The sequence below is a fragment of the Pelodiscus sinensis genome, chromosome 1, assembly GCF_052426305.1.
Source record: "Pelodiscus sinensis isolate ZL-2025 chromosome 1, ASM5242630v1, whole genome shotgun sequence".
NCBI classification, from domain to species: Eukaryota; Metazoa; Chordata; order Testudines; family Trionychidae; genus Pelodiscus; species Pelodiscus sinensis.
Genome location: NC_143052.1, coordinates 191,299,766 through 191,318,294, shown reverse-complemented (window position 1 = coordinate 191,318,294; position 18,529 = coordinate 191,299,766). Strand labels below are relative to the sequence as shown.

The 18,529-nt window shown below is 41.9% G+C and overlaps 2 protein-coding genes across 6 annotated transcripts in view; one reads left to right on the top strand and one right to left on the bottom strand.

Annotated features, from left to right (window-relative positions):
• Positions 1-18,332, top strand: part of VPS26C (VPS26 endosomal protein sorting factor C) — a 75,308-nt gene extending 56,976 nt beyond the window's left edge. For both annotated transcript variants that reach the window (XM_075911823.2, XM_075911841.2), the window contains exon 8: positions 5,398-18,332. In XM_075911823.2, coding sequence (XP_075767938.1) covers positions 5,398-5,600 — 203 coding nt within the window. In that variant the 3' untranslated portion in view covers positions 5,601-18,332. The remainder of the gene's footprint in view (positions 1-5,397) is intronic.
• Positions 1-18,529, bottom strand: part of TTC3 (tetratricopeptide repeat domain 3) — a 149,668-nt gene that overhangs the window by 12,976 nt on the left and 118,163 nt on the right. For all 4 annotated transcript variants that reach the window (XM_075911810.2, XM_075911801.2, XM_075911793.2 and 1 more), the window contains 8 exons: positions 18,180-18,335; positions 13,566-14,469; positions 10,512-10,577; positions 9,539-9,688; positions 8,112-8,251; positions 7,540-7,608; positions 2,272-2,368; positions 539-639 (listed from right to left, as the gene is read on the bottom strand). In XM_075911810.2, coding sequence (XP_075767925.2) covers positions 539-639; positions 2,272-2,368; positions 7,540-7,608; positions 8,112-8,251; positions 9,539-9,688; positions 10,512-10,577; positions 13,566-14,469; positions 18,180-18,335 — 1,683 coding nt within the window. The remainder of the gene's footprint in view (positions 1-538; positions 640-2,271; positions 2,369-7,539; positions 7,609-8,111; positions 8,252-9,538; positions 9,689-10,511; positions 10,578-13,565; positions 14,470-18,179; positions 18,336-18,529) is intronic.

Genomic DNA, 18,529 nt, shown 5'->3' with positions numbered 1-18,529 from the left:
GTTACAGACTAACACAGCTTCCCTCTGAGACTTTTTAACCAAGAGAAGATTCTTTATAACTGATGTAATTCAAAAAGTTAATAAATGCCACTATGCTTTCCTAAACTTTTAGAACTTAATTTTTCAGTCCTATAAAATCTTGTAGAAAGCATCAAAAACACATTCTTTAGACAAAGCTTTAATATGGTGTTAGTACATTTTTAAAGGTGTATTTAGCTATCTAGAAAACACCTATGATGGTACTTATTTGAAGTCAGAAATACATCTGGGAACATGAATGTCTGATCTCCAGTGGAAATGTACAGTTTCATTAAACAAATAAAAAGTCTAAATTAGGGAGAGGAAATAAAACAATCACAAAAAAGAAAACAGGAGGGTAAAAAGATCACATAAAATTAATGAATTTTCACATATGTAAACTGAATCTAGATTAAAATGCCATTCAAGATAAAATAGTGACATTGTGTAACAATTACAAATAGAAATATAACAGTTTAAAACAGAGAAACAAATTCTAATGACTTACTAAAGGGCATACCTGCTCATTAACTTTAGGACTTTAAGATTTGTTTCTGCATTTGCAGCTATGCTGCATAACTTGCATAATTCAGTGTTCTTCCGATTTTCAAGTACTGACACCTAAAATTAAATTAACTGACTTATAAGACATGCAGCACAAGGATTTGCATAAGTACAAGCAGTAAAACTAATTACTAATCTAAATTCAGTCTGTGATTTTGTAATGCAATGAAATACATTTCTATTCAGAAAAGGCCTAGCTCTAGAGCAGGGCTACTCAACTTTGGAAGTCCTTGGGGCCACAGTGATACTCACCGCACATGCTGAGGGCTGCAGCTTAAGTGTGGTTGCATATATATGCAAATATATGCAAATAGCTGCTTTCAGACGGAGGGGCATGAAGACAAAGTTTAAGGCAAGACTACACAACACACAGGCACCATTTAAGTCAGTTCTGCTGATATTAATAAAATGCAATATTTATCAAATTTCCACCCATATGTCAGCACTTTTAATGAGTAATGACAGTCCAGGAATTTAAATAATAAAACGTATATCAACAGAAAACCATTATTATAGATTACTTTTTTGTTTTAGCTCCCACCTGCAGACCACAAACAAACAAGCCGCAGGCTGCATGTGGCCCGTGGGCCGTGCGTTGAGTAGCCCTACTCTAGAGCGTCCCTGTAGTGATATTTTCCCAGCTGTGTTAAAATGCAACAGCATAAATGTGTGAAGAAGCTTACTGGCTCTCAGGTGGCTGTAAACAACCTACTGAGCATTAAAACTTCCATCAATAGTGAAACTTTCCATCCCCATCCTTTGAAAACAGATAACCTTGATATTGTGCATTATATTTATGATTAAAAAGATATTTCATCTATTTAAAGACAGGTACACTGACTTCTAGCTCAACAAGGATCATCTTTTTTAAAATATGATTTGCAAACATAACAATCCAAAACTTCTTTAAAGGAAAAGATCCAATCTTTTTTTATTCAAGAAATTTTAGTTAAAAGCATTCTGAATATAGCAAAATATAGAGAAAATCACCTAAAAGAACTATTATGGGCACTCATATTATTTATAAGATGCCAGCCTTCAAAGGGATCTGCACTCTAATTCTATTAGAAATAGATGTGCCAATATTCCAACTCAAAATCAGTACTTTTTTAAATAATAATAATAATAATAATAATTTGTGAAAAATTCCCACTAAAGGAAACTACGTCCATGTCTAGTGAATAAGACATTATTTAATTATATTTATGCTTTACTAGTAGACAATTTTTTAATGTATTATATACATATATTACATAGGTTCAAACATCCAACTAGTTCTAAAAATATATACACAAAACAAATACAATAGAACCTTGCTAATTTGCAGTGTCTCAGAGATCCAGCGTGAATTAGTAATGAAGTGAACAAAAATATCTAGAACAATTAATCACAAAACATAATTTGCTTATTTGGCAAGTAGTGTTAATCAGTGGTTTTTTTGTGACCGTACTGCTGGTATGCAGTACTGGCACCTCCAGTCAGAGCTCAACAACTTTTCCCCTGCAGCACCAATTTTTTTTTTTACAATATTAAATGTTTCGTAGGTGATTTTGTAATAATAATCTTATCATTAAGATTGAATCTCACCAGATCTCTTTACTAAATCTGTCCTGGTAAGTGGGCAGATGAAGCTTTCTGTTGGGATTAGTGAAGTGCAAAGGAACAAGGCTCTACTGTGGCATGCTTTACCTCTGCAGCAACAGCTCTTTTAATACACTCCTGGCAATTATCTTTGCTCTTTTTTATTAGCTCTTCCAGCTGAACTTTTTCATTGGCAAATCTATTACTATAAAGTAAAATAAAATAAAATACAATGAAGATGTCAAAAAGAATTCTAGGATGCCATCTATATTTGAATTATACTCCAAACTATACAGACTTTTTTTTCTTCTAGAAAAACATGCATCACTGATTAGTCTATATATAATGTAGATAACATAGAAAATTGTAAATATCCACTTAAAAAGTTGTATCATTTAACCAGTTAATTGTAATAGTTTAACCAGCACACCATGTGGCTGGGGTGCTGCCAGCCCTCCGAGGGTAGGGAGGCTGTTCAAGCCAGCTGGGGTCCCTCCTCACCAAGGGTAGGGAATTGCTCCAGCCAGCCTGAGTCCCACTCCACCACAGGAGGGAGGGCTGCTATGGCTGGTCAGGTTCCCACTGCGCCATGGGCAGTAGACTGCTCTGGTCAGCCAGGGTCAAGTTGCGGCATGCTGTGGGCAGGGAACTGCTCCCCCAGCCCAGCCCTCCAGTTAACCAGTTACTGGGTAAGCATACAGTAAGATTAATGCAGGGGCTCTAGGGAGCCAAATATGTCTCTTCTGGAACTCCAGCTCAGGCCCTTCCAGCAGGGAGCCAGCGCTGGAGCTGCAGCCTTATGGGTCCAGCAAGACTCAAACACCTGCGTAGCTTCTTGCAGGGAGGGGAGGGGGAGAAAGCTAATTTGTTCCCTCAGGACACACTCCTTGAAAACCTTACCTGCCAACCCTTCCCAGAGCCTTTTAAGGAATGGGAGTGCAAAAACAAGTGCCCCCCAACCACCTCATGCCCAGACCCCACCCCCCTGACACACTCCTTGCCCCCAGGCCAAAATCCCTCCTGCCCCCAAAGCCATACACCTCCTACCCCCAGTCCTTTGGTCAATATCCCCTCTGCCCTCAGGACATGATCCCCTCCGCCCCAAGCCCCCTAATCAAAATATCCCCCGCCGAACATCCCCCCCAGCTCACTGACCAGACACCAGTGGAGTGAGGTGTTTCAGTTGGGGTCACCATCAGCGAGGGTGGGCTTTTTTTTTTTTTAAGGTTTCTTTTTTCTTTTTGCGTCTCACTTGTGTGGTCCCCAACTGATTTTTCTGTGAATCAGTGGCCCCCACCTCAAAAAAAGCTTTCCCACCCCTGCCATAAAGACAAGGTTGAAATCTTTTGCGTTAGACATAATATTTTACTTTATTTAAAAATGAAGCCTGGCCAACAAGCCCCCAGTTTAGGCCCAGCCCCCATATGGCTGCAGCCTCATAACATTCCTGTACTCCCCACCACACACTCCAATCCTGAGCCTATTATACACCTGAACTAGGGTTGCCAGGTATCCAGTATCCTACCGGACAGTCCAGTATTTGAGTTCTCTGCCTGGTATTAAAGAAAAAAAAAATCTGACAACACCAGACACGCGCAGTGTTTGGTATTCTCTGATTTTTCCAGCTGAGCACTGGACAGAAGCCTGACATGGTTGCGGCCCTGCCTCACAGTTGTGAGGCAGGGCCGCAACCACGGCCAAGAGCCTGTGATTGCACAGAAGCCTGGCGGGGGCGGGAGGAGTGGCTAGGAGCTCCAGCCACTCCTCCCGCCTCTGCCAGGCTTCTGTGCAATCACAGGCTCTCGGCGGTGTTCGCGACCCACCTCCCAGCTGGGAGTCCCACTTATCCCGCGTTCTTTTTTTTTTTTTTTTTTTGCTCGACCAACCATCTGGCAACCCTAACCTGAACCCCCTGCTCTGAGCCCCTCATACCATCACATTCCCAGACTCCAGCCATGACACTCCTGCACATCCCCACACACCCCAATCTTGTGCCCTGAGTCTGTCATTCACCCCAATCTCCTGCCCTGTTGCCCCTCATATATTGCAACCCAGACTCCTGCACCCCCACGTCACCAGCCCCCACCATAAGATTGACAGAAGATGGCCTGAATGCCTGCATGAAACTAGATTTGACCAGTTATTGCACACAATCCAATATTACACCTATGAATTCCAACTCCTGGAATGGAGTAAGGTGCGACTTTTGGATATTCGTCTGTAAGCCCAGTACCTTGAATATTTGAATTGTCTTTGCAGTGGACTGTAGGGCATTTTGCTCCATAAGAGCCACTACCAGGTAGTCGTCTAGATAAGGGAAGATTATTATCCCTGATTTTTCTGAGATGAGCTACTGCCACTGCTAGGATTTTTTTTTTAAAACTCTGGGCACTTAAGATAGACCGAAGGGTGGGACTTGATACTGATAGTGCTGGTCATTTAGAGCAAACCTGAAGAATTTTCTGTGTGAGAGCTGAATTGCTATGTGGAAGTATGCATTCTGTAGGTTGAGGGATGATATCTAGTTTCCTTTTTCCCAAAATGGAATTATCCATGCTAATGTTACCATGGTAAAGCATTGGCTTTTTAGGTACCTGTTTAGCCTACATAAGTCCAAGATGGGTTTTGGACTTTTACTTTTTGGATTGAAAAAGTATCTGGAGTAAAAGCCCTTTCCCCCCTGATGTGATGGTGCTGACTCTACTGCCCCCATCTGGAGTAACTTGTGTATCTCCTGTTGGAGCAGAGTCTCATGAGTGGAGTCCCTGAAGAAGGATGGGATTGGAGGGAAATCAAGGATGGAAATTGTGTATCCTTCAGTGATTACTTCTAGAGCCCACCTGTCAATTTGGGACCAGGCATGATGGAAGGGATGTAGGATGAAGTGGTACTGATTGGCTGGTGGAAACAATATTGAATCCCCAACCAGATGCTCAAAAGGTCTGTCTATTGTTGGAGGACTAAGACATGGCAGGTTGTTTTTGAGGTTGCCTGAGTTTTTGTTGTCTCTGATGGTGTCTGAGGTCGTAGCTCCTCTGCGTCAAGTACTAAGATGACCGGCCTTGTGGGGTTTAGAGGTAATATATCTTCTTCTTAGGTTGATGGACATACATACCCAACATCTTGGGCATTGCTGTGAATCCCTGAGTGTATGTAAAGAAGCATCTGTTGTAGTAGAAAATAGCTTCTGTCCCTCAAAGGAGAAGTCCTCAACTTTGTTCTGTACCTCCCTAGGAAATCCAGAGAGGTGCAGTCAGGAGACTCTATGCATGACTACATACTCCACAAGCAACCTTGAAGCGGTGTCTGCCACATCCAGTGAAGCCTGCAGTGCAGTCTTTGCTATGAGGATCTCTTCATCTAAGTTGGATTTAAATGAAGTTTTGTATTCCTCCAGCAGATGTTCAATAAAGGTTTTCATTTTCTTGAAGTGGTAGTAAGTGTATTTTGCTAGCAATGCTGAGACCACAGGACATGCTTCTTTGGCCAGCACCATCCCTGGGGGTTTGTCTATACTGGATTACCTCGGTACCTGTGCCTTTGGAGCAGAGGAAGGCTTCTGAGGGAGACAAATGTTTCCTCTTGACCATTTTCTTAGCTGGAAGATCTCTCAGTGTTGATGATTGCTGCTCTGAAGCCGCTGTAGGTGACGTATGCTGTGGGGGAGGCCTGAAAGACCGGTTCCAAAGCAGGTCTTTCAGTCTTCTCCAAGGACAGGAGCTTAAGCTGCAGCTCCCTGGCTTTAAGGGATCTGGGAAAGAGCTTCTTACAATGGTGGCAGCTTTTTGGAGAATGCTTCTGGCCCAGACACTAGATGCACTGGGCATGTTCATCCGATATTGGAAGGGACATCCTGCTAGTCAGGCATCTCTTAAATCCTGGCGAGCCTAGCATCACTACTCTACTATTAACTAATTAACTAGAGAAGAATAGGGGAAAACATGGGATTTTTTTTTAAAGGAAAGGAAAGGCACCAACAAGCGGATAAACCGTAACACTAACAACTATCTACCAATTAACCAACTAATGCTATCCAAGTAAAGAAACACCTAGCGCTGCTGGGTTTCCACCAAGCCTGGGATGGTTACCAGTGCACTTGCATTGGGACGCTCGCTGTGGCGCACGCACATCGGCACTTGGGGGGGATACTGCTCCTAAAAAGTTCCAGTTGTAAGTGCAGGAGCACCAAGACACCTACAGTGGAGCACCCACAGGGACACTCCTCGAAAAAGAAAAAAGCACCTCATTTTAAAGTCTGAATCTGTCCAGCTTCAACTTCCTGCCACTGGATCTTGTTATACTTTTGCCTGCAAAACTGACAAGTCCTCTATTATAAAATGTTTATTCCCCGTGTAGGTATTTATCAACAGTAATCTAGTCAACCCATAACCCTTTTTGATATGTTAAACTATTTGAGCGCCTTCAGTCTTTTGCTAGAGGGCATATTTCACAATCCTTTAATCAATATCGCAGCTCTTTCTAAGCCCGCTCCACTTTTTTAGCATTCTTCTTGAATTGTGGACATCAGAACTGGATGCAGTATTCCAGCAGCAGTTGCATCAGTGCCAAATACAGAATAGTAATATAACCTCTACTCCTACTCAGCAGTCCCATTCAGACATCCAAGTATCATATTAGTCCTTTTGGCCACAGCATCATTCTGGGAACTCAAGTTTAGCTGATTATTTACTATGACCTCCAACTCATTTCAACTGTTCCCAGAATAGATTCCTCCATCATATATGTATAGCCTGCATTTTTGTTTCTAGATGCTGTTTACATTTATTTATCATTATATTTTTCATTGCTTTCACCTGCCCTCTAACTTACCTTTATGTCTACTATTGATATTGAATCTATGCCAAATTCAGATTAAGCCATACTTCTACAACTTCTTGTTATAAAAATATTTCACTCTTTCCCCCCAAATTATTGATGCTTAGAACAACTGAAGTAAAAGGTTTATGGTCTAAGATCTCTTGATCATCAGGTCTATAAATAAAATTTCCTGTTCTTCTTGTGGCATAAGGCACTTCTTTCTAGCCCTGCTGCTGCATACTCTAACTTATGAGAATACACTTTTAAACTTTTACAAGCGTCTAAGAAGAGCAACAACCATAATGTCCCCCAGTAACTAGTATGAAGGTGACCTTTCCACAAAGCATGCTACTATAAATTACTTTTTTCTTTATTTTATATTAGGCAGCACCTTATTTTGAGAATACGAAAAATACCTATCAATTCATGCCGATATTCATTATTATATCTAAGTACAACAGAGAACAGTGTTAGGATAAGAACACTAATCAATTAAAATGGGTCAATAAAAACCCTGAATATTGATTAGCGATGGAAGATTATTTTTTTTTTAATTACCTGGTCTCCAGAAATGTATCCAAATACATGGCATATTGCTTGTCCTTCTCATCAATATTCCTCAAGTACCTACATGCAAAATATAACAAATCCTGAAAAATGTTTACTGACAACCACAACACACAGTCTTCTATAAGCTTAGTTGCACATATATACTTGACAAATCTATGTATTTGATATATGTAGGTAGTTAATTTAGAATTTTCTCTCTCAATCTCATAAATGTATTTTCTGTTAGATAGGTGCTTTCAATCTGTAATCTGAATGTTATATAAGATTCTTTCAAGATGTGACTCAGCCCATCTAGCAAAACAGAAGAAGGGCTAATCAATAAGTGTGTCTAAAAACCCCCCAAACATCCAAGGTTGAAAGTCACAGGAGAATGAAAATACAGAAAGATGTCAAAGCAGATTAGGGATGTATCATCTCATTATAGGTTTTTGCAAATAGCTAAAAGTATCTAAAGTTTATTTCCAGCCAACTAATATTTCACGTACATATATTGTTGCTTCCATTTCTAAAATCATGAAAAAGAAAAGCAACATGCATCAGTTTTTAAAATGGACACTCACATCTCATTACTATCTGCAAGTTTTTTGGACGTATTCTTTGTTGCTTTTAATTTCTCTTGATTTTCTTTCTTTTCTTGTTGCCATTTCTTAACTTCTGTTTCTAAATCTTGGTGAAACCACTGCAACTCTTTCTGTGAAATCTAAAGGCAGAAAATATTTAAGAAAATGTAGTTACTTAATGACAACTTCTAGAGCAAGTTTTGAGGTTTTAATTGATATACCATCTAGCAAATGCACACTAACTAGTAAGCCATGTTCCAGTAGGATTGCCAAGTGTCTGGTTTTGAACCGTATAGTCCTGTATTTGAGCTTTTTGTCTGGGAAACATATTGAGAAAATACCGGACATATAAATGTCTGGTATTTTCTAATTAAGTACACCAGGGTAGAGCGAGTATTATTCTCCCACAATCCAGGGATGATTCACAGCCTCCAAGGACAGTTCCAATTTCTACCTGCGCATGGACAGCCTGAGAGTGGAGCACAGTGCTGTGTGTTACTGTGCCAGAGACACAGCGAGAGGAAGCTGGTCTGGGCTCAGACACAAACTTCACAGGCAGTAGAGGCTCGGTGGCTGGTGAGGCCAAGCAGGAGCAGGCGCATCTGCCTTGGTCTGTGCAGGGCTCAGCAGGGTTCTGACCAGCTGCTCCCCAGAGCCAGGCTCCCACCATGTCCTGCTGAAGGGAGAAGCGGAGCCCAAGGCCAGGTCCGGGGCGATGCTGCACCCGGGTTGCAGGTGACTTAGCTTCCGCTTGGGCACTTACAACTCGCCCTGTTCTCCTGCCAAAGGCTCCTGCCTCCAGACCTCTGACCCCACGGACATGGAAAATGGAGGGTAGAGGGCATTCTATGAATGAACGTCCAAAACACACTCCATAGAGCCACAGGATGATCTCGAGGGACTTGATGTCACCTCACTCATCCAGTCGGTGAGAGCATCCTCAGGATCCCACCGCCCAGGTGCTGCACAGCCCGTGTGGAGGAATGGTCTGAAGTTGCTCCCTAAGGATGAGTGTGAAACACAGAGCACGAATGTCTCTCTTATAACGGGAGGCTAGAGCAGGGAACCAAGCATGGCCATGCAGAATACCAGGTGTGCACTCTGCCCGAGTGATCCTCCCTCCTTCCATTCTGCCCCATCTGAATCCTCGGGCAATAAACTTCCCATATCACATATATTTGTTGAAACCATCTAGCAACCCTATGTTCCAGACAGTGTTTGATTCACTTTTATCTGAAAATAAACAGAGCCACTCAGAACAAGTGGAAAAGGCGTTCTGTTGTTGAAGCTAAGTTTTGTTGTGATGAGTACCACTTATGTCTCAAATGCATTATTGATCAATACGCTGTCTAAAGCTAAGGTTTTAAAAATCATTCCAGTTGCTCTTTATCTGTTACCCGACTCTGCAGTTTGCATAAAAATCTTACCTCATTTTCTTCAACTTTTTTTTTTAACTGCTCTTCTAAAACACTCATCTCTTCTGAGCTTCGGCACTGTAACTGTTCATATTTTTCCTTTGCTTCCTTAAGTTGCTCTTGTAATACCTGATGCTCTTTTTCCATACGTAAAATATCTCCCTGAAATTTAGGTTATGAAAGAGCTTTTGTTATAACGTCCAGTATCTTAGAGTTAATAACATGAATTCACAGCCCATTTACAGAAAGAGATTAACGTGAATGATGGTCCAAGATCTTAGAGAATTTTGTTGACAGAAGGTTAACAAGATTTTTTTTATTTCAACCAAAGAAACAAATACTGATTCAGCACTGAACTAGCATGAACATTTTGAAGGTCTGCTCCCCCCTTGATGTGGATATAAAACTGCTATTTAAAATTACAAGGAGTTAGCTATTCTTATCAACTTGATATTTTTATATACCCCCCAGAATGGAGGGGATTTCTTCAGTATTGCTGGAAAAGAAGAATTACCAAATTCACCACTGAAACTGACTCTGACATTTGGGCAACAGCTACAGAACCTGCACTCTAAAACTGACATTTTTTTTAAATGACAACTCTATTAATCCTACACTATAACATACTAAAAGGCAGGCCGTAGAGGACTGAGTAAAAACCAAAACCCAAAGTCAGCCAGATTTATCCTTTCACTATTAAACTTTTTGGGGATGTTTTTTATCTCAAGCTCCTTTTGATCTATCCACAAAGAATGTTTTAATATATTTTGGAAGTAGTTTTGGTGATTTAAGCACTCGTCCCTCAAAGAAAAAAATTCCTAAATTAATAGATTTTTAAATTTCACAGTGTGACAATTTTTTGGATTTTACTAGCTAGATGCTAAATTAAATGACACTGTCCACTAATCATTGGGCCCTTAAATCTTCCTTATTTAATTAGCGAAGACTTTCAAAATATTGCCTAAGGAACAATACATGTACTTACTTGTTGAGTTTCAAATGGATAAAAAGGCATGGTATTAGCCTCTCTAGCTGTTAATTCCTGATTTACCTAGAATATAAACAACCATTAGTTATTTCAATAAAAATAAAAAAGTTATCTCCCATCTACACTTGCTACCAGTCCCTAAATTGTTCTGTAGTGTAGATGGAATATAATTTAAAGTCACATTAACATCACTCAGATCATGAGTAGGTCCCATCTAACTGACTTAAAAGAAACATTTTGAGGTATAACAATATTTTAAATGAGTTCCTTAAAATGGTTGCATGGATAAGTGAATACAGAACATTTTGGGTGAACTTTCTCCACTCCCAACTCAACAAACAGATATTCATATTATGTTTAAAGAGCAATCTCTTCCCACAGAATCCTTAAAAGAAGCTTGAGTGCGCAAGCAGAGTTTAAATGAAAGCTTAGGGTAGGTTTTTCAAAAACATTAATGATTGGCCTCCAGCTCCTACTGAAGGTGGGAAAGTTTTACCACAAACTTTGATGAGAACAGAGTTATGCCAACTCAGTGCTTTGAAAATGCCTTTATCAGAGTTCAAAAAACCAACTTATTACCAGAGATGTTAGTGTATAGTCATTTCAATGATTAACCGATAAGTATGGGCTTATCAGTAATCCAAACAACCACACACACACACACTGTATCAGGGGCAGCAAGGGTAGGGAGGCGACAGCTGGTGCCCACAGGGAGCTGGCTTTTAAGCTCAGCCCCCACAAGCACCAGATCTTGCAAAGCTGCCTGCCCCACCATCCCTGCAGTGCTGTCTCTGATAGAGAGGCATCAGCATGAAGGGCAAGGGGGCAGGCGGGAACTAGTACATATGGAAAGCCAGCTCTGCTGAGCTGAACTGCCTGCCCCCCACCCCTTGCTGCCTCCCAAAGAGGCAGCAGAGGGGAGGGGGAAGTGGGAGCCGGTGCTAAGGGAAGGGGGTGGCTTAAAAGCGGCTCCCCATGAGCATTGGCTTCATGGAGCCATCCCCCCCCCCCCCACACACACACACTGCTGCCTTTGTATCAGACACAGCAGCACAGGGGGAGGAGGAGGATTATGGAGCAGCCTCTGTCCACGCAGAGCTTGGGCTCCCTGTGGAGAGAGGCAGCTGCTGCTGGGGACAATCGAATAATTGTGTAACTGATAAGATTTTGCAGTTACATGATTATAAAATGACATCTAACAACCCTAATTATTACCATAAATAATGTGTAATGTCTGAAAATTCAGTTTAATTATAAATTTGCATTTGACAAACTGTAGCACAGCCAGCTCTGGAAAAGTTAACCGCATTAGGGACAGGGCAATAATAGACTCCTCCTTCAGAAAATTGTTATATTTTTAACTAGTACTTTGTTAATATGACACTGATTTCTACCAGTGCCTGTTTTATTAATGAAGTAATTTTTGCAGGTGAGCTGTCTAGTACCTGCAGTAATTTCAGAAATGCACATTGGAAATTTTTTCAAATGCTTATTTGCAGCAACATTAATATTTTCTGTTTTAACTTCAACTTTCAGAATCCCTAAGAAATTCCTAATATTGAAACAATATTTATTAAAATATAGCACAGTTCCATTTCTCATGGTACTACAAGTCTTAAAAATGTACTTTTGCTGATCTTGCAAGGATACAAATATGGCACCACAGCAAAGATATATAATTATTAGGAATATGAGGGGATTTTGTTTTCCTTTGTGTTTCATTATGTGCAGATCTTAGTTTGAAAACTTCCAAATGGAAAAACAAAGAACAACAGTCTAATTTTCTTTCCTTTGGTTTGAAAAGAGATGAGGGGACACGTTTATTTCATTTATTTACAAAAACTAGGCGCAAACACATTTTCTAACAACTTTTCATTCCTATACAAATATCTCCTTTCTTGCATTAACATAACCAACTGATATCAATGTAATTGTGAAGGAGTTAGTGAAGTGGTTTTTAGGTTCCATAAAGGGGTTAATCCTGCAAACACTCAGCTTTAAGTGCTAAGTGCTTATTAGTATCTGTGGGACTGGATTCCAAAACAGTAAGTTAAATTTAGTTTTAGCTCACAATGGACTGGTAAATACATATTCTGAAATCTTTAATTTAGCTTACATTAACTTAAGATGACAATTTAAATGCCTATGTATTTTAGACTACAGTTTAGACCTCCCTGGTCTGGCATCCTAAGGACCTAACTGGTCTTGGATGAGGGATTTTGCTGGACCAGGGGAGATCATTTCTGGCCCTCCCACAATTGACTCCTTAGCCCTGGCTTAGCCCACCAGCCAGCTCCCCACCTACTGCTTGGTCCCACTGCCTTGCCAATGCTGCTGAGCAGCCGCGTGCTGGGGCTCCCAACCCCATTGGACAGCCACTGCTCCTGCAGCTCCCAGCCCTGCCAAGCAGCCATGCAACAGGTCTCCTGGCCCACCGAGCAGCTGTGTGCCAAAGCTCTGGGCCCCACCCAGCCACCACTGCTGCAGCTCCCAGTCCCATCAGGCAGCCATGCACCAGGACTCCCAGACCTTCTTCCGTGCCCTAGGTGGTCCTGCCAGCAATTTGCTTCGGGCAGCCTGCTGCCCTACCAGCCCTGCAGGGATCTTGTTACTGGCCCTCCACTGGGACTCTGGTCCTGAAACATCTGTGTCGGACCACGGATGTTGCCAGACTAGACAGTCCTGGTTTAGAGAGTTTCAAACTGTATTTTATAAAATACAGTGAATGTTTCATTTACTATGTATCAATTTAAACAACCACCAAAATTAAAAACAAAGAAGAGCTTTCTGCAACCTATCAGATAATTTTTACACTGACCTATGTAACATTCTCCTCCTGGTAAAAGATTACTGTAAACTTCAAGCATAAAAAACTCCATGTCCCTTTAAAGCATTAAAGGAACAAATGTGAATAAGCTGCTAAAATGTGACTGTCTGGACTGACAGCTCTAGAGAATTAAGTGTTCTATTTATCAAACAAAAACAGGCAAGATTTAATGCATTTCTAGTAATTTCTAGTCCTTAAAAGATTCTCTTCCTTTGATTTCTTACCTGAATAGCTATCATCTTTGTAAGTGGAATATTTTTCATTACAGGAGTACTTTTATTCTCTAGCTCCATCTTAACAGCAGACTGATCATATTTAACTTCCTTAATACTGCTCATACTCTGGTCAAGATTATCTCCATAAATGCTGTAGATCGACTTCCCCAATACATACTGAGGGTCCTGGTATGCTTGCATTTGATTTGGTATATGATTGCCAGATACGTACTCTCTGTCTGATATTGTTGCTTTATCAATATCAAGAGGAGCTTCATAATCAGCATATATATAATTAGGTTGCCTGGCAACATCTGGTATAGGAAGTATTTGAGAAATCATTGGGAATGTTCTTTCACTTTCATAACATGAGGAAACCTCACTCAGAGGTAAATCTTGATTATCATACATAGAGGAGTGCAGCAATACATCTGAAGAAGATAGTGATTCTTCTATGGTATTGATACTCCGACTAGGCACAGAATACATGGAGATATAAGAAATATTTGAGGAATGTCCTGGGATTGAATAATCTAGATTTTCAGAATTTGTTACTGTAGTATTACTAGGAACCGGCATATAAGACACTGGTTTGAATTCCTCAGCAGCTGGGTTTAATTGTAATCTGCTTTGATAATTTTCATTAATATTTTCATAAGCTATATGATTTTCCTCTTCATTTCTAGTATCTTCTTCTGTATCAGTATTTTCCGTAAGTAGAACTGCATGTTTCATTAAGCCAATAAGATCATCCATCATAACAAAACGAAGGGATTCTAGAAGGAAAGGTTTCAGACCACCTGCATCTTCCACAATCTTACAAGCTTCTTCAGGGAAATGTTCATATTCTCCAACTAACAATTTATCATCAATTTTCATTGGACCATGTTCCTCCAAGATCTGGGAGAAATAGCTTGAAAAAAAATTATATTAATTAATCCAAACATTTTTCATTTCTTTTAAAGCCATACTTGATATTTACATTATTGTTTTAACAATAATTTCTACAAAGACAAATAGCATTAATAATGTATTAAAAACTTTTGAAATGATTTTTTTCCAGAAGAAAATACATTAATCAATGCATGCTAATTCTAAATATTTGCTTTCTAGACCTCTTCTACAACTGTGACTCAATATTAACGTCTCCAAATACAGTGACAATATAAAAAGGAGATGGCCAGAGCCAAGAATTGAAATTATGACTTTGTAGTAAGCTGAAAAACAGAATCTCACAATTTACACTTTGTTTCTCCAAAGAGAAGCTAGTGCTATATACTTTATCTGAAGCATTAGCAAGGAAAAGGTTGCACATTGTGTAGTTAGCTGAAGAATATGGATATTAAGACAAATCTTTGGAAATATAAACAGGAAATAAAGCTAACAGCATAGAGAAAGTGTTACTATAGAAAACAGTGGGATGATAGTTAACAGAAACTAAGGGCTTGTCTCCACTATGCTGAGAATTGATGCTGCAGTGATCAATCTACCAACTTTCAATTTATCATGTTTGCTTAGACATGATAAATCGATCTCTGAGCACTTTCCCACTGATGCTGGTTCTCCACCAGGATGAGAAATATAGCCATGTCAAGAGGACAGCAGGCCCTGCTGACCTTACTGCACACTAGACTAGGGAATGTGAAAGTGTAACCGGGTACATAGTTAACCAATGAGCCTGGGCTCACTGCTTAAGCTTCACGGTTACATGCAGGCTCCCAGTATACACAGGAAGCCAGCCGCCCTGTGCACATTGGCTCCTGGGGAGACGCCTGCCTCTCCCCCTCCTCTTCTCTCTGATGAGACAGCAGTGCAGGTGAGGACAACAGGCAGGAGTTGGTGTTTGTGGGGAGCCAGGCTACCCCACCCCCATGTGTACCCACTGAAATTTTTCAATAGGTTACATGTTTACTTCATTAAACATATTTTAATACCCCCTATATTAGATGTCGTGATAAGTCGACTTCAGATATGCTATCGTAGTTTACTTAAGCTTTACTATAGAGCCCACAGTTTGTGTAGCCATTTAACTGCTATGATTGTTAGGAATTACAGTGTTACGTTTTTAAATGCATCCCTACTTCTAAGTCAGTTGGTTCACACTTAACCAAGGGTTGATAGAAATCAAGTGTTACGAACTGCCAGCTATTTAGTAGCCACGGGAAAATAAAACTGGTCATCTCTGTTCAGTTAACAGTCTGATGTTCATATCAAGCCTCATACCACCACAATTTGTACTTAGAAGTCTTTTAGTCAAATCTGAAGCACATTAAAGGGGAATGTATTAACGAAAGAGATACATTCTGTCTCCAAGGCTATCAATATTTCAGTATTTCAATATTTCAGAAACAACTTCCAGCTTTCTCTCTTCGATAGAATTTCTTGTTTCCTTATCTCAGCATTTATATGGATATAACTGGTCTTTAATTTATTCTTCAAAAGTCTGAGGTATTATCAATTACACTGTACATTTAGATTTTAGGATGTTTTATTTCTGTCTACTGGCTCAACATTTCTTTGTTCAGAAAACACTATAAATTAAATCTCAAATGGATGATGCAGAATTAATGTACATAAAAGCTTGAAATTTATGTGCAGAACCCGCTCTGCAGGGGACCAAAGACCCTGGGTCCTGTGGCACCCCAGGTGCGCTCCCCAACCCAGGTCCGAGGCATCTGTGACCAGAGTGAGCGAGGGGGGAAGTACAGTGAAGGGGATCCCGCTGCACACCACAGCCTCCTTAGTCCACCATTGTAAGGAGGCTATTACCTCTGGAGGAACTGTGAGAACCATGTCCCAGGGACCTCTGGATTGGTTGAATCCCATCCTTTGCCAACCAGGTCTGCAGAGGCCTGAGCCTCATTTGGGCATGGCGTACCACATATGTACACGCCGCCATGTGCCCCAGTAACCTTGAGCAGACCCGGGCGGTCGTGATAGGAGATCGGGTCAATTCGGAGACCAGCTCCACTATGGACAAAGCTGATGGTTGTTGCGGCACCGGGGGGAACAGGTGGCTGTTGCGGCACCAGGGGAACTGGCCTCGGTGCCGAGAGTAGTGTTGGTGCTGAAGGGTTGGGCCTCGGTACCCGGGGTTGAGCCAGTCGCGGCACCGGAAGGCCCAGTCCTAGTGCCGGTTGCGGTGCCGACGCAGAGCACGATGGCGCTGTCGAAGCCGGTATCGGGTGCGAGACAAACCCCTAAGAAGTCGACGTCACCATCGATTGGGGTACCGGCAAGTTCCACATGGTCGATGCCAGAGCCTGTGACAGTGCCAAGACGTGCATCGGTGCTGAAGAGACTGATGCTGAAGGTCCCAGTGCCGATGACTGGAACAGCACCTCTAGGAAGTTGCTCAGTGCCGGCGTCAACGATGATGGTGCCGTAGACGTTGCCACAAGACTAGAGTGGTACGGCACCGGGGCGGCCAAGAGGGGGACAGAAAATGGTCCTAGCACCGAGGAAGGCCGAGCCCAGTCGGGTGCCGAGTGAGGTTTGGAGGCCTGCGTTGATACCGGCACCAGTGAGGAGGCAAGCGGTACTGGTCCCACCAGGGATGGTCCCGCCGCATAAGTGGCCTGAGCCGGCTGATCATGCCAGTGTGGAGGCGAAGCCAGAGTCAACACGGCCTCCAGCGTAGGTGACCTCGACCCTTCCACGTCAACCGATGACGGAGAGGAGGTAGTAAGGCTAATGAGGTCCTGCACCACCTCAAAGGTGTCCGGCGTGGAAGGGCGGTGCGAGGGTAATTGCCCTGGACTGGACGGACGTCCCACTCACTTACGCCGCACCGTAAAGGATGAGGATGTGTGCACCAGTGAGTCGGCACCACGGTGCAGGCCCAACCTGGATTTCCAGCTTGGAGACCTCCCATGAGACTCTCTCAACCTCTTCGGTGCTGGAGAGTGAGACCGGTGCCGGGCCCTCGATGCCGAGGTCCTGCCTCGGGGTGGAGCATCTTACGTAGACGCCAGTGCACTGTGTACTGCAGAGTGCCCAGCCGGTACTGGCTATAAAGCCGCATCCATGAGGAGGAGTTTTAGACAAGAGACTCTCTCCCTCTTAGTGCACGGCTTAAAAGACTTGCAGATCTTACAGGCGTCTGTAAGATGGCCCTCACCAAGGCACTTCAGACAACTGTCGTGAGGGTCTCCTTTGGGCACGAACTTTGCGCAGACAGGGCACGCCTTAAAGCCTTGCGGCCCTGGCATTCCTCACCCCCGAAGGGGGAGAAGGGACAAAACAAAGAGTCACTAACTACCTAACTAACTGAACTATTTAGAATGCTAAGAAAAACGGGAACCATTAACTGATCTAAGAGAGAGACATGCTCCAATGACCGTCACGGGCGGTAAGAAGGAACTGAGGTGGGGCAGCGCCGGCAGGGGTACTTATGCACTGCCATGGCGGCGCCACGCCGGCGCTACGGGTACCGCTAGGGAAAACGCTCCGGAAGACGTGGTGCGCACACCTAATTCGAATGGACATGAGCAACCACTCGAAGAACAACACTATAAATTAAATCTCAAATGGATGATGCAGAATTAATGTACATAAAAGCTTGAAAATTTATCCAAATTTGCAATAAAATTGAAACAAATGAATAGAGAAATGTACACCTACTAATATAAACTTTCACAAGTTGGGTCTGGGTTATTATCCAAAAGTCTCTGATAATTGTTACTGTCTGAAACATTGTCAAACAGAGCTTCAAACTCTTCCACTTGATCACGAAGATATTCTGGAATTATAAAAGGCTCACCAGGATTCATAAAACTTCTGTGGGAAAGAAAAATCATATGATTTAAACAAAACAAAACAAAAACCACACATCTTAGTTTACTGGACTCCTCCAATTGACCTAATACATAGGACACAAGATGAGTCAATAAAACTAATTTTAAACATTTTTAATAGTAATGCTAAGCATAACTTGATCCTGTGAAGCAACACTCTTAAGATACTGAAATTTT